At 45.4% G+C, this 16640-nt stretch overlaps 1 protein-coding gene across 2 annotated transcripts; it reads right to left on the bottom strand.

The window, feature by feature from the left end:
• Positions 1 to 4705: 4705 nt before the first annotated feature.
• si:dkey-266f7.9 (uncharacterized protein LOC100006223 homolog) lies at positions 4706 to 8787 on the bottom strand. Of its 2 annotated transcripts, XM_012828925.3 has the most exons (5): positions 8711 to 8787; positions 8592 to 8626; positions 7807 to 7869; positions 6219 to 6789; positions 4706 to 5292 (listed from the first exon to the last, which is right to left on the bottom strand). In XM_012828925.3, exons 3-5 carry the CDS (start codon positions 7845 to 7847, stop codon positions 5005 to 5007), a joined length of 900 nt encoding a protein of 299 aa, XP_012684379.1. In that variant the 5' UTR covers positions 7848 to 7869; positions 8592 to 8626; positions 8711 to 8787; the 3' UTR covers positions 4706 to 5004. The 2 variants fall into 2 exon arrangements, with proteins under 2 accessions (XP_012684379.1, XP_042566507.1); XM_042710573.1 differs by having other exon boundaries at positions 8592 to 8742.
• Positions 8788 to 16640: the final 7853 nt, after the last annotated feature.

Below are 16640 nucleotides of genomic sequence, written 5' to 3'. Positions count from 1 at the left end.
CACTGCAGGTAGATTGATCATACATGAGAGGAAACTGCATGCTCTGTTGGATTTTTAGCTAAATGCCATCTCCGGCAGACATCTTAGATAGCCTATTTGCATTGCAGTTTATGCCACCTTTAACTTGGTACAGCACTGACATGCTAGTCTGTGGGTGTACATGGCGCTACATATTATTCATCTTGACCTCACCTTTAACCTTCTATCATAAAACTGACATAACCGTGTTATAAATATGTTATTGTCATTAGTCATGATGACAGTACCCAAGTATTCAATGATACAGTTTCAAGCAAGCATTTTCAGACATTGCCATGACTGCTGTAAAAATCAAAAACATCACACTCTAGATAGATAGATAGATAGATAGATGGATACTTTATTAATCCCGAGGGAAATTTAGGTCATGGCACTATAACACAGACCAACAGCTGCTCTTACTGCCAGAGATATTTGACCATGGTATTCACAGATTGCGGAAACATGAAACCATTATAACCCTGGCTATGGACTGTCATGTCGACTTATAACAGTGTGTGTCATCTGCTATGACATGTTTATAACACGGTTATAGTAGGCTTCCAGTCGAATGTAGAAGCTTGACACAGGCATACGCACACAGGCACACAGGCACAGGCACAGGCACACAGGCACACAGGCACACAGGCACAGGCACATAGGCACACAGGCACACAGGCACAGGCACAGGCACATGCACAGGCACACAGGCACACAGGGGGATGTGCTCTGAGTGAAAGGTTGATACAGGCGCCCTCTGAGCAGCACTCACTTACAAAGCACACAAATGAAAGTAGACCTTGAGGGTCACACATGGCCAGGATACAGATAACCAATGTTACATACACACACAACGACACACATATGTGCAAACAGACACACACTCACACACACACACTTTCACCTTCCCTACACACACACACACACACACACAGACACACACACGTACGGCCCACATTACAAGCAATAGACCATTAGTTCAGGTCAATACGGCCTCAGTCACGGCACAGATCAGGAGCTAAATTGAAAAGTGAGTTAGAGAATTTGAGGCTCCAGACTCATCTCCGCGCCCAATCTCCAAGCACGGGCTGAGTGGGGAGAACAGGAGCCTGCCTGACTGGGGTCTTCCCTCTCAAGCATGTGAAGCACGCAGCACCTCCAGCTCCTCTCTCTCTCTCTCTCTCTCTCTCTCTCTCTCTCTCTCTCTCTGATTCTCTCTCTCTCTCTGCAGCTCTGTGTCTCTCTGGAGTCCCCCCTTCCTCCATTATCTGCGCTCTCGCGGTCTGCATTAAAAAAGGCTTGCGACTGTACACAGCATTGGATGGTGGGGAGGTGGTGGTGGTGGTGGGGGGCGAGGAGGCAGCGGCGTCGCAGCATCAGGGAACAAAATGGGAGATCTAATCAAATCAGCCGCAGGGACCGGCTGCATTATCATGAGAGGAGAAAGAGAGAGAGAGAGAGAGAGAGAGAGAGAGAGAGAAAGAAAAAGAAAGAAAGCAAGAACCCCGGGAAAGAAATCAGTGATGAGATAACGCTGTGGTTTAATTTCCCGCTGAAAAGGTGCAGCGTGGAGAATAGCGATCACAACCCAAATATCTTTTCAATGCCGTCGACATCGTACATTATCTGTTTTTTTTGTTAGCTCTCATGTTTCAGTCTTTCTTTCTCTGTCAATTGGCTGTATGCACATTCCCCCTCTCTTTCTCTCTTTCTCTCTTTCTCTGTCTTCTCTCGTTCAAGGCAGATTCACGTTCTGAATGAAATAAGCTCTCCTGGCATGACACTGCTGCCAGGGCTGGTAAATGATTACAATTTGTTTGAATCCCCCCACTCTCCCCCTGGCACTCTCCCTTCCCCTCCTCTCTCTCTCTCCCTTCCCCTCCTCTCTCTCTCCCTTCCCCTCCTCTCTCTCTCTCTCTCTCTTCCATGCTTCTTTCTCTTCTTCCCTCTTGTGTCTCTCTCAAGTTCTAGCCGCTTTCCTGCATTTCATTCTCTGTCTCCCTATATTCCCTTCTTGTCATTCGCTACTGTATCTCCCCTATTCATGTCATTTACTCCACTTACTATTCACTCCAGCCTCCACCTTTTCTCTTTCCCTCTCTTTTCCCCCCCTCTTCCCTCTTCCCTCCTCCCCCTTTCCTCTCTCCTTCTACCATATACCCTCCCCAAATCGTTTTCATATTCCTCTCTTTTTTATTTTTGTTTTACCTTCATCACGGACTCATTTTCTTTTTCCTTTCCTTTTTGTCTTTTCTTTCTATCTACCTCTCCGCCACCCTCCACCCCCCCAAAAAAATATTTTAGCTTTCAACTCACTGCCTCCCTTCCCCTCTCTCTCTCTCCCTCTCTCCTATTTCTCTCTCTCCCTCTTTCTCTCCCTCCATCTGTAATAGTAGGTTTGGCTCTTGAGGCGCTGGTAAACGCTGCTCCCTCTCTCCCTCTCACTCTCCCTCCCGCTCCCACCAGCCAAATTACCAGCTGGTTACTATAGAGACGTGTTTATAAATGCGCTTCCCTGGTTTTATGATTCCCAATCTGCCCTTTTCTCTCTACTCCCTCCCTCCCTCTCCTCCCTTTCCCCCCCTATTCAACTGCAAGCCAGTTCTGCCCTAAGAGGCATCTGCTTCTCTCGCTTTCATCGTTCTCTCCCCTTTTTATTTCCCCCCCCCGTTCTATTCCTCCATTTCGTGTCTCTCTCGACACCTTTTTGGGTTCTACCTCTTTCTTTCACTGCCTTTTTCTGTCCCTCTTGCTCCCTTGCTCCCTTGCTCCCTCTCTCTATGCCAGCTCTCTCAACCTTTGTTGCGCATTTGATTGCAACACACCTCTCATTGTCTCCAGGGCATAGGAACTGTCATTCCAGCCTGCAATTCAAATGAGATGCAATCTGACAACAACAAACAAACCCTGATGCTCCTTGCTTCTGTGTCTTCCCTGGCAGTCAGCAGTGGCAGCTTCCTCTGACAACAGTAGTAGAGAAAAATATGGTAGAGCCAAGTTTTTCCCAGTATATATATATATATATAATAAAAACTACATACGTGGGTGGGTTGGAGTACGATACCAGCTCGTTATTCACCAAAAACCATCCCCTGTGTTTTTTGCTGTGTGATGGGTGAGGGTGTGCGGTTGGTTGACGCTGTGGAGGTTGGGGTTTAAAAGAATGCGTAGGGCCTCTCCAAGCTCACTCAGAATCCAAGGCTGAGCTGAGTCATCTCCACGGAAACGCTGGCACTCAAGTCAACAGAGTCACCTCGCCGCAACAACACATAACCATGGCCATCACGATGAATACAGAGATGCTCAACTAGACCATTGGAGGGGCTGCCATTGTAGCTCATTAGAGGATGCTAAAGAATTGTATTCAGTGTAAGAGCTGCATTAACAACTAAAACCAATATGTGAAACTATTATGTCATCACAGCTGTTGAAACTGATGCGTATGTGCACATAATACTGACTGACTCTCATCAACACACTGTGTTGTCGGTGCTGCCAATCAAAGTGTTGTGAGATCCTGTAGTGTATCTGAGCTGGTCTAACGGAGAACATGTGTCAGAGACATACATGTGAGAGTGAATCTGCATTCATTTGCCTGCGTCTTTCTCTGACACCACAATGTAAAAGCTCAAACTTCCGCTCTGAAGTTCTTTTTTTGTACGTCGGTCCAATTTTCTGTTCCTTTCTTTGGCGGCACAGCAGAGAACTATTCATGTCCTGCTGTGTCAATTACCCTTCATCAAGATGCATTCAGGACATCCGCCGGTTCGATTCACTGCAAACGATGTGGAGCTGTAGGCACTGGATCTCCTGTTGATGGTAATTGCCATTCATTTGTGAAGCCTTGGTCAACTGTAGAAGTGCAAATCTTGTGTGCCTTGGTTTATTTCACTCCCTGATTGTTCCAGAACTTTTTTTTCGAACAATTGCGAAAGACTATTTTGCATGACCTTCCTCAGTTCATCACAATTGATCAGAGAGTGATGAGTGAATCATTGTTATTGACTGTCTCTCCTATCTTTTAGACACGTGTCTCTCATCTTCTCATCAGGCAAGGTATAGGTGGCTCAACAAGGCAGACAAAAAACGAAGAAAGGAAAAAGGTCTTTGCATCAGCAAAATCATGAAAAGATGAAGATCCCTATCCTGTCCCTGGAAGGGATTTAGATGGGACTAACTGGCCAATTTTGACTGCAGAACCCAAATGTACACTCTGACTCTCACAGAGTAAATGTTAGACATAAGCTTATGTGAAATGTCTGTAAGGCTTTCAGAAAATATTCCATGACCTTTGGCTGTAAAATACTGTTTCCCTCTGGTGAAGAAAGAATGTGCGCCTTTCAGTTCTCAAGAAAAGATACGCTTTATTGCAAAGTAGGGGAGGTCAGTGTGATGGAGCGCCATTACTACGGTTGAGTATGCGCTCTGACTGCCATACCAATGAGCCTGGCACTGTGGTGTAGCTGTGAGGGCGCAGGTTTGGCACCCCGCAGGCCCGGTTGCTCTCTCCCTTTGCTACCATCCTTGTAATTGGCATTGCAGACACAGCCTTTCCCCAAATGTCTATCACTATATGGACAGTGTAGTCACAGACCATTCCCCTAATACATTCACCCAATCATCAAACCTGTCCAGGCACTTCCCAAAATTTCAACCTGGAAAAGGAAAATGAACACACCTGACACCCTTGACAACTGAGTGGCAGCCTGTGAGGGCCCTTTTTATTTCAGTCAGAATGATTTCTGATTCGCCGTGACAGATTGTAGTGTCTGACGGAACGTGACAGATCCTGACGTCTGATTGAACCTGACAGACCGTGATTTCTGATTGGCCGTGCAAGACTGAGGCCTGATTGGGTATGACAGACCATGGTGTATAGTCCCGGTGACCTCTCCCCCTACCCCAACCCACCCCACCCCCACGCCCGAGGACAAAAGGGGTTGACATGTTGGCATACTGGCACAGAAAAAATAGTTTTTTGAGTGTCTATGCGGATGTCTTGTTGCCCCAGTTGAAGTTGATGATGTCGCGGAGGAGAGGGGCACCTGGGAAGTCTGCGGTGATGATGCCGAAGCGGCGTGGCTTCCCGGCTCGGGCAGTCAGGTGGTCGTAGAGAAGTGGATTGACCCGGCGGGCGAGCGCGTAGGGCCAGGCCCGGATGCTGGCGCCGCTGGAGTAGGTGAGGTACATGCGGGACCTGTCGCTCACCAAGGCCTTCTCCAGGTGGTTGTACACGCTCTGCCACTTCTCTGAGACGTGATCCATAGAAGGAACCTGAGGAAGACCAGGGAAATATGACATTTACATTAAGCCGATGCTTTTATCTTCCTTACTGTTGAGACAGTACTCGTGACTCATGACACACTGCCTGTCTGTATGATGCCCTGGTAACCTCCAGGTTCATACTGTAAAATTGGCAAGGTAATTTGTTAAAGCTGTCTTGTTAATTTGCAAAGAACTCCAACCAGCTGTCCCTGTTGACTCAGACAGATATGCATGGTTTACGCCACTTACCAGAATAGACAAATAATTGATTAGATGTAGTAATCATGGATGGAACCATTGATTAAAGACCAGAGGTACATGACATTTACATTTAGCAGATGCTTTAATAGAAAAAAAAACTTTACACAACTTGACACGTCCATGTCATATGACACACGGTGTGTGTGTTTGGTACCCTGGTGATGGAAATGGAATTGCCTGGTACACACAAAAAAATTGCCTGCCAGACTGAAACAGCCTCCTGTTGCTAATGGCAACAGCAAACCAGTAGTCAGCTAACTCACCTTAAAAACACTCGTGTAGGTTAATACTATGAACCTAAATAGTCATGTCATTTATTATATGTACTTAACATTAATGAAATATAAACAAAACAATCTTCAATTAAAACCATATGTATTTTAAATGTTAAGCCTGCTGGAGAAAACCCCATGGTTTTAGGTCACATTGTTTGGCCTATATTTCACACTTATGACACCATACAGATTGTGGTCACATTGTTGTCCGACACTTTATCAGACATGTTAGCCCAGCATAGGAAAATCATACATTATGTACCTGTAATCAAAGAATAATTTTTTTTTTGTTGAGTCAATATAGTATCAGAACGTTACAGAGAGTTGTTCAGGATGTGGAAACTGAAGAAACACAGGGTTTTTACTTCCTGGTGTGTAAATGTGTATGTTTGCGAGTACCTGCCAATCATCTGCAATGTGCAGAGAGGAATAGCGCATGCCCAGGGCCGGGCCAGGGAATTCCTGCAGGACGATAATCTTCCCACGAGCCTCGCCCATGGTGGGCATGCGTCGGCTGTGCCAGAGCAGGTCCCAGCGGGCGTACGTGTGGATGTAGCGCACCACGGCGGCGTAGATGTCCCGCGTCTCGCTCAGCTCCTCCCTGATCCGCATCAGCACCGTCTCGCTGGGGTGCTCCTTCAGGAAGGCGTCCACGGCCTGCAGCACGTCCCCGAAGTGGGCGTACTGGTAAGAGATGCCGTGGTGGATGGTGAGGTTGCCGCCCACGTGGCGCACGCGGACGTCCAGGAAGCGGACGCCGGCGCGGAGCTGGTGCGGGAGCGACCAGGACTGGCACTCGGCCAGGCCACCACCGTACAGCGCCATGGTGTTGTGGGTGCCGGGCATGGTGATCTCGGACAACGGGCGACTGCTGGGGATGTCCGCCATCCAGGAGGGGTTGAGGAACTCGGGTGTGGGGGTGTCATCGTAGTCTGGGCGCTGGAGGGCGCCACTGCTGACACTGACCAACCTGTGTGGACCAGGAAGAGGCAGGGTGTGAGGATGTGATCGTCCCTACAGGTGAATATGTACTCTGGCCGCCATGCCATCGAGCCGGGCTCTTTGGTGTGGCGGTCAGAGCGCATGTTTGGCGCCCTGTAGACCCGGGTTCGAGTCCGGGTGGGGTGACCACACTCTCCCTTCGCTACACAGGGCATCGAGGAAAGGGCGCCAGACAGAAGGTACCAATGGATGGGTCAACGCACAATGTATCGTAAAAATAGGGCATCACGGAGTGTAATTAAATTAAATTATGGCACCGCAACAATAATGGTGCTTGATACAGCAGCTTATGACAAAATAAGGCGTCAGTCTTACCGAACAGTAGTTGATATAACAGATACATGATTTATTTCAGACACATACTGTGTAGGTAGGGCATCATGGACATTATGGGGCAAAGCTAAGTGATCGTGCCTGTCGTTGGGATAATAGAATGGAAGCTAACCACATAGGACACATCCACAGCACAGCACAGCATGCCCAGACAATTCACAGTGGGGCTGGTTGAGGGTATAAGGAGGTCACGGGTCAGACTGAACATGATGGCACTCAGAGCCCAAAAACAGTGCCAGGTACGGAGGAAGGTCAGGGGGGTCGGAGGCTGTGCCAGTGCCACCGGGCGCCAGCTGCCACACCATTAGTGTACTGGCAACCAAGCCAGGCTCAGCGTTAAGAGCAGCTGGTGCAGAGGCCACCTGGAGAACAGCACTATTGTGATGTGTGAGTCTGGGCTGCTCTTGGGGCACAGCGAGTTGATTTCTTTCAGTGGAAAGTACACAGGTGACAAATACAAGGAAATTAAACATGAACCTGGCCAGAAAAAAAGTCTTCTCTCATAAACCTCAATACATCTCTGGGGTTTATTACAGGAGAAATAACAATGGGAAGAATACGGAAAAAAAGTAATTTCGGAAATTCATTTGCCCATTTGCACACCAGTTGTAGAGCGGATGTTTGTGAGTGGTTGTTAGCTTTAGCATCTTACCATAGCAAAATCGTCTCCATTAAGGGCAGTTGTAGGGTCATATCGAAGATGTCTCAATGGGATCTCAAAGGGAAAAGGTTTCAAAAAGGTTTTAAGCTCTCATCGGGTTAATGTTACATATTCACTGCTATGTCAGGTCACTTCCCATACAAAATGTATTTAAAGCAATTTAATAATAACATACTATAATTAATAATTATAATAACAACAACAATAATAATAAGTAGAAGAAGAAGGAGATGACATCCATAAACAGGCTACCATGCTACAAACTGAAAGAGAACCTAAATAAAGTGTAGACTTGTAGACACTGTAAAGGCAAACAGCTATTATTTCTTGCTGATGTTATTTTCCTCCGTTCTGTTTTCAACACTCCAGCACATTCCAATTGCTTCAGTGAGGCCTTTGTCAACGCTGCGCTCCGGACTAACAACAGCAATTGTTTGTCTCTGGCTGACTTCACACAAACCCTGCACTTCATGTCACTGAGCTACAAATGCTGTCGGCCTTGAATCATCCAAACAGCATTTTGTGTGAATGCAGAGTTTGTGGACCTTGTGTTATTAAAAATGAGTGAGAAACATAATATTAAAGCACACATTAAAATGGAAGGAATGTTGACAACATTCTGCTGGCCTGAAAAAACGCCTCAGCAAACCACAAAAACATTTTTCTCTGCCCTGAGAGCAAAGGGTATGTCTCTGCGAATCGATAAGCCTGCGAGCCGATCCTCTGCTACAATGATTTTTGGCATGACAATTACATACAAAAAAAACTTCACTTACCCTGTTCTGAGGTCAGAGAGCTGTCACAGCACTGCCTGTGAAAACCAGTGTGAAAGAACACTGTCAGGTCTTGGCACAACCTAGTGGTGCTTTAACACCTGTTTTTATGGGCTACATACCTGCTACATCCATGCTGTCTGCTGTTAACTTCAGAGATACTGTGCTGGTTGGAACTAGCAGGACATACTGATAGCAGTTGACCCCCTTGTTTGAGGTCAGTGTATTTTCGTCATACTTTAGCTACTGCCGCAGAGTGTCAGCAGGGTAGACGGTTACAAAGAGTGGAGCCTGAGTGCTTGAACTTGTTCTCAAATCCATGTCCACTACAGTGAGAGGTTTGTGATGGTCATAGTAACATCTGTTAGCGAATGCTAACATATTTAAACTGACATATAGTTTATAGAGCGTGTGTTTCATGGGAAGCTCAAAACATCACACAGCTGTAGCCAAAAGCTTCTGGCCGTGACCAAACAGTGAGGTAGAGTGAGGTGATACGAAATGTAAAAATATCTTTTTCAGTTTGGGAAAAGGCCTTCTGGACTCTGAGATGCACCAGCTGCTGCTGCAAGCTAAACACTAGCCTGGGAAAGTGAACAGATTCAGGAAACCATTTGTTTGTGATGGATAAGAAATGCTTTTTGTCATTACAGCTCATGGATGTAAAACGCCAACGACATTTTCTTTTTTTACAACGTCTTCGCCAGCGTAAACAGTAGCACCCCTCACGGTTACTGTGATGAAAATGTGACAGGGATTTATATACGACGAGACGTTAGCCGTGCTGTTAGCGTCAGCAGTTTTTGGTATGCGTGCGGTCCTCATTTCACCGCCAAGTCACTGTAATGATGTTTTGTGATTTACTGTAGGCCTTAAACGCCTCCCGCATCGATTCGCTTCTCCCTTGTAAAGGGCTCCTGAATGACCTGTCAGACATAATGAGGGGGGTAGTGTAGGGTAATCCAGCCTCGGTGGTATAATTGTAGCTCTTTTCACGCGGCAAACAAAGACAAACCACACCGCATTTGTGTCCCAGTCGACTCACTCTCGTTTTTTTTTCTCCCAAGCTTCTGAATATTCATCACCTCTTGTTTGTTATCAGATAACAGCCCGTTGATGGAGAGCACTGCCAAGCTGCAACTCTAATCTTTTGGGGAGAGAATTGCTATGGTTTAGTGGAGTCTTTAAACAACGTTTGGAAGGACATTTTTAGATGATCCATACGTCTCAATAGCTTGCTAATCTATATGTCAGCTGTATATGAATGTGTACTGTATGCTATCACATATAATGATCTCTGTTAGCACTTACAGCAATTACTTTCACCTATATCATCCCATAACCTTATAGCTACTATGCACTGCTGTGCTCGAGCCACTGCCTGTGTTAACTTGTGAATGGGTGATTTGTAAAGGTCATCTCTGGTCTAAGGGGATCAGGGGAGTTGAGACACAAGTAAACCATCAGATCTGATCAAACATTAAACCATTTATCCTAATCCAGTGTTTCCCCTACCGTTATATTAGGGGGGCGCCCCGCCCCCCCAACGGCACCCCCCGCCCCTCCTGGAAGGTCAAGTTAATTTTGTTCAATTTTATTTTCTATAAAGCGCCAGATCACAACGGAAGTCATTTAAGATTACCTTTCCTATAGAACAGGTCTATAGCTTGTTATTTTATTAAACAAAATAAATAGCCTTATGTTATTTATCTTATTTTACACGACGGCATGTAATTTCTGTCTCTACATGCGCACAAACACACACAGACACGTGCGCGCACACACAGGTGAGCACGCTCCCACCAGCGGACAGAATTGGGCTTAAGAATCAGTGCACAGCTATGGACACTTAAGCTTTAAAAAACACATTTCCAGGCGTTCATGAATCCAGCGATCTTTTCCTAGGTAGGGTCGAGAAAGAGGCCTAATGAGAATGGCTACAACAGACGTGGAAACAGAACGTACGCCCATGTCCGCACCGAAAATTCAGAAATAGATCTGGCTTCCATTTTTTTTATCATTTTCCGCGAGTTGTGCGTGGCCCTTTTTACATAGAGTCTGGTAATAAATCTATGACATGTAATGAACATTATTTATTTTGCTGTGAATAATGAAGGAAGCAATACATCTGATTATTTCCCAAACCCTCAAGAGCTTTTGCCATGGAGATTTAACGTTACTTTCTGTTTGAAGATAAGGTAGCAGCTAGTGTTGAAGAATGGATGACTTTAAATTGGACGACTTTAAATTAATATATGAAATTGAACATTAACACCTATACGGACAAAATAAATAAACAAGGATAGCACAACATAGAATGAGAACGGCAGAAACACAGGCCGGACGTTAGATGACAGGACAGATCATAGTTTTTTTTCGTCATATGAAGGCTGAGACATTCATAAAATGTTTTCTTACTGATGGTCCTTTTGTAATGCCAACATGTGCACTTTGTTGTGGAGTGAAGTAAAGCCTATTCTGCTACATTTTTGTAGTCCTGGTAATCTTTTGTTTGGCATATTGGTGAGGTTATTAAGAGGACCATTTCTCAATCGTTTTGTTCTTGATGAATTAATGTTTGTTTATTAATCAGTTATTTTTCAACAAATAATTCAATTATAATTACAAAGAGGACAATTCACAACTTTATATCCCAACTTTCACTTGTTTTCGGCAATTTCATTGCAAAAAACACCTACAAATAAAAACTTTCATCGGAACTTTTTGGAAAAGCTCCTGCGAAATCAGGAATTTTAGGCCGCAAATATCTCAAAACATTTTCTTCCAGAAGGCCAAAAAGGTAAACTGCAGTGACAAAAGCTGCACACTTTGGGGATAATTGTCATAAAAAGACATGTTCCGATGTTTAGTTCAATGTACAGTTAAAATAATTGTTCAGTTGTTATATTGACTGCTGTCATTAAAAGAAACACATGAACACCATGATTCCTTTAAGCGTTTGTGTCGGTGGCCGCGCCGCGCAGCGCACCGTGCCGCGCACCGTGCCGCGCACCGTGCCCCCCCCCCCCCCCCAAAGCTGTAAACCTAGGGGAAACACTGTAATCTAGAATCCTGACAGACAAGAGGACTGGGGGAAATGCCAGTACTGTCTATAACACCGTCAAGATAAATGCTGGGCAGAAGTGAGATGGAATGATGGCTTGCTTTTGAAAATGGGAAGGTGTAGAGAGAGGAGAAATGCTTAAGAGTGAATACTTTTGTATTGACAGAAGGACAAAGTGACACATCTAGTCATCATATTTGACTGTAGGCCACGGGGCATAACCATTTTTACGGTGTTATCGCTGATGAAAGTATTCAAATTATGTTGTAAAAAAAGAAAATGCTCTTGCTGAATGTAATTGATGTGGCAAAATAACACAGTGATTTGATGCATGGCACTCTATAATTATGAGCAACAAAAATAATTAGGCATCTCATGATTTTGTCTAAACGTTTAAAAAAAAAACAGACAAAAGATTTGAGATGAAGATGGAGATTTATATGACCCACTATGCAAAAAAGACTGGATTTGAAGAATTTCATGACAGTTATGCATGAGGATGCTCTAAAGTGAAGCGTATCCATATCTGTTTCGCAGTATTGACTTTCTATCTCTCTGTCTCTCCAAATTTGTACTGATGAGGCAAGCGAGCCGCGCCAGGCCTTTCATCCTCCCAAGGTCCCTGCACTATATCCACAGAAATAAATAATAAACAGCATTTAATTAAAATGAAAATGTGCCTTGTTTTGCTGTTAATCCTAATTTATTCTCGGTAATTGAGCTCGTGTTTGGGCTTTGCAGATGGAAGACAGGGCCACTCATAAATAAAGCATTGTGTCGATTCTGTGAACCGTTTAACAAAGTTCTCTCCACCGTGCCTCACCTGACTTCACATCAAGGTGGAGGGTGTCACTCTCACTTTCACTCTCACCCCCCCCACACGGTACCCCCCCCCCCCCATACACACACACACACACTCTCACCCCCCCAGACACAGACTCTCACTCTCAGCCCCCCCCACACACACACACACTATCACTCTCACCCCCCCCTCCCCCCACCCCGTAAGCCCCCCCCAACACCACCACTCTCAGGGCGCTTATATGCTACTCCGTACAACACGTTTACGGACACATGGGAACGCCTATAGAACGCCCTCTCCGTACTCTCACTCTCACCCCCCACCCTGTAAGACCCCCCCCAAACACTCTCAGTCTCACCCCCCACCCTGTAAGACCCCCCCAAACACTCTCAGTCCCCCCCCCTGTAAGACCCCCCCCAAACACTCTCAGTCCCCCCCCCCCCCCCCCACACACACACAATGTCACCCCGTAACCCCACACCCCCCAACAACATTGCCTGTTAGTACCTATCACTACCACAAAGCACACCTCACCTAAGGACGGCGCGAGAGGATGGAGACCGACACAGTCACCAATATAACAATCACAAGACGCTTTTCCTCTAACTCACACAAATTAAACCAAATCAATTTCTGGATGGCGTTTGGAAGCATTCAGATATGGCTATCCCTCTAGACTGTATGGGTAAATTACAATTTGGCCAGCCATCTTGGAAACAATTAGGAAAATGCACCTGCATGTGCTAGTTGTTTTTTGCCAAACGTATTATGGAGTCGCTCAGCATTGAAGAATAAGGGCCAACACAGAGCTAAAACCCCCAGCCTATGGCTGTACACCAGTCTAGCTGCGCTACATCCTTCCAAGCCCAAACAAGTCTATTTATGGCACTCGCTGCTCTTATCGTGCTGTCAATCACAGGTACAAGGCCAGGCTCCTGAATAGGCCCTTCTCAAAAATCACCTGCAAGCTTTCAGTCAAAACTGGCTAAACCTCCAGGTGGCATTTTTGAAGTCAGCGGAAGTCATGTTTGATGCTTACACATGCTGCCGGAGAGAGAGAAGAGGGTTTTCTGTTCAGCCGCAACTTGTTTCTGTCAGAGTAACTGAAGCGTGTGGCTTCCTGTGAGGGTGGGTCGCTGACGGCCGTCAACAGTCTCTGAAGGTGGCGGCAGTGGGGACTACAAAACAAGATGGCAGCCCCCGGTAAAACAGACAACCAAGGACGCATTACTGGGGAGTGATTGATGTCAGCTCTGGTCATTAGACAAGGGGACTGGTTTAGTTACGAAAGCCCTTCTCCAGAATACAATGGTTAGGTGAAAACAAGACTGAGCTTTGTTGTTTTTATGACATTAATGTCCGGCAGAATAGATGTAATTAGCTTTACAATATAGTCTGGGTATAATGGTAGCTTTCATTGATTAGCAAAATCTATCAGTCTGACTGGGAACTGCCTGTGTTTCCAGACGTCACAGTTAGCATACACTGTGATGAACTGTTACAAGGATCCATGAGAGGTCCATTATTTTGAACAAAACTCGAGGAACCTTGAACTGAACTTAACCGAATTGTGTGAATACACACTGTATATAAGTAATGGTGAGATTTACTCATAATGTTTGAAATAAAAAGCAATATAAGCGTAATTATAGTTTAACATTATGTATATGGCCACTGGCTGAACGCCCCAAGCTCTAGCTTTAGCTTAAAGGGACAAGATTATAACAATTTATAATGTCCTTTATTTATTTCTTTACTGTGCAGAGCTCCATATTTGTCTAATTAAATCCCTCATAATCAAGATGGTTCATAACACTAATTATAAAAACATAATGTAATCTTCCTGAAAAGTGTGAAGTTGTTTAATGTGCAACGATAATTTTTTGTGCAAGTCATTTATCTTTTTCTCCGCAGACAGCTTGTCATTCTTTCCATTTATCTTTTGCATCCCTCTTTTTTCCTCTGCCGCTCATTAGTGTCAGTGTAGAAAGGAAATCTTTGTGATGGCTTGCTTTATTCTCTCCCTCCCCTCCCTCCCTCTACCCCTCCCTCTCTCCCTTTCTCTTTAGCAAATGAGCAAAAGATATCCGCCTATTTTCTGATAGCAATTTTGAATAATCCCATTCTTGGAAATGGGTTTAATTGTGGGTTAAAAGTCTTCGGTTCCTTTATCCTCCAGCTCTCTCACCCGTCTCCTTCTTTCACTCCTTCATCACATCATCACTCCATCAGTCTTATTGTCCTCTATTTTTTGAGGTCTTTGTGTGCCCGACTCTCACACTGTTTTCTTCCCCCTTCTGTGCTAAAAAAATGGACGATGACACTAATTTTGTGCCACTCAATTACAGAATTAATCAGTGCGAGTCTTTGTTGAGGAGTCTGCGAAAGTACATCAATTAGTTTGTCACCCTTCTCACTTCTTCTACTTCTTTTTCCCTCTCTCCCCTTCTCTGTCTTTCCCTCCGAGGGAGGGGGGGGAGGGGGGGCACGTTTTGGGAGGGGAGGAATCAGAGAGTGTGAAAGAGAGGTTGGGCAAGGGCAACTTGTTTTTTTTCTTCCTCTTCCTCCTCTTCTCTCCGGCTCACCAACGCCACATCCGTTGACAGAGAAGAGCGATACTGAAGCGATCAGCTAAACACCTATATCAGTTCACTCTCCACCTGTTTTTGAAGGAGGAAGAGATTACGGTGAACATGTTTATGTGTTTTCACCTATCACTACCCTCAACAAAAACAGCAACGCAGTGTGTATGAGGTTGTAGATTGTGTCCAAGGCTGTACTCATCACTGATAAGTACCTACCACTTACTGTTCACAAGACTTCAAACACAAGGTATGGCTATAAATGGACATAACCAAAATGGTGGTTTAAACAGGATGTTTTCCCCCTGATATTCCTGATGTAGAGGAATTACCAAACATAATGTTGTCCTCCACCCCCATTCGGCCTTGGGCTGTGTAAGCACACACAGAGAGACACACACACACACACACACACACACACACACACACACACATGCATGCATACGCACGTCTACAGATCAGAGAATCCCCCATCGCCTCGTTATCTTTTACCCAGGCGAGCTGTGATTTATTTACCTACTCACTGTGCAGGGGAGGACAGAGAAGGAGGAAGAGAACGCGAGAGAGAGAGAGGAGGGGGGGAAGAGAAAAAGATGGATGGAGAAAGGGATGATAATAGAGGGTAAACTGAAGAGAGAGAGAGAGGAAGGGAAAGAGACAATAGATAAATGACTGCTTGATGTACTGAAATGTAACATGCTGACAGCATGGCAGAGACAGTAAAAGAGAGAGAGATAGTGAGAGAGAGAGAGATAGTGAAAGAGAGAGCTAGATAGTGAGAGAGAGAGAGAGATAGTGAAAGAGAGAGAGAGAGATAGTGAGAGAGAGATATAGTGAAAGAGAGAGAGATAGTGAAAGAGAGAGAGAGAGATAGTGAGAGAGAGAGAGATAGTGAAAGAGAGAGAGAGAGATAGTGATAGAGAGAGAGAGTGAAACTTTGAGACAGTAAAAGAGAGAGAGAGAGAGTGAAAGAGAAAGAGGGATGACGAGATGACAAGACTGAAATTCAATAAATGTTCTGCCCTGAGCCCTACAGTGCTTTGTGTTGGATCCATCTGTATTCTGTACGGTCCATCTGTACATCTGTACCCGGTACAGTTAGCCACCTCGCCGGCTCCACTCGCCCTCTCCCCACTCCTTCAGCCGTCTGATACATGACCCAGCTCAGTCCAGCCAGCTGTGATGCTGACAGTTGTTATTACACACATATTAGCACACTATCAACATTTTAATATGCCACTGGAAATGTGAAAAGAGCTGCAAGCCGCCTAATGGTGTCAGTGGGGAGCTTATGGGTGGTGATTTGTAATCGCCCCCCACCCCCACACCTCCCCGCCCCTCAGACCAGAGTGTCCCCTGGCTCAATGAAGTCAGCCATGTAAGTACCAACCTCAATGCCCCAGCCCCCCCCCCCCACCAACTATGCTGGAAATGTACACTTGCACTCCATACAACGCACATACACACACACACACACACATACACACACACACACACACACACATACACACACACACACACACACACACACACCGACACACACACACACAGACACATGCACATTCACATGCACAGAAGGTTATCAATTGCATCCTTCTATAGCT

This window comes from Clupea harengus, chromosome 19 (genome assembly GCF_900700415.2).
Source record: "Clupea harengus chromosome 19, Ch_v2.0.2, whole genome shotgun sequence".
NCBI classification, from domain to species: Eukaryota; Metazoa; Chordata; class Actinopteri; order Clupeiformes; family Clupeidae; genus Clupea; species Clupea harengus.
Note: the sequence above shows the minus strand (reverse complement) of the source record. Positions and strands in the feature narration are given on the sequence as shown.

Coding starts and splice junctions, on each gene's coding strand:
- si:dkey-266f7.9 (XM_012828925.3), bottom strand. CDS start 7,847: ATGACCCTACAACTGCCCTTAATGGAGACGATTTTGCTATG. Junction 6,790..7,806: donor ATGGAGACGATTTTGCTATG/GTAAGATGCTAA, acceptor TGGTCCACACAG/GTTGGTCAGTGTCAGCAGTG. Junction 5,293..6,218: donor ACATTGCAGATGATTGGCAG/GTACTCGCAAAC, acceptor GGTCTTCCTCAG/GTTCCTTCTATGGATCACGT.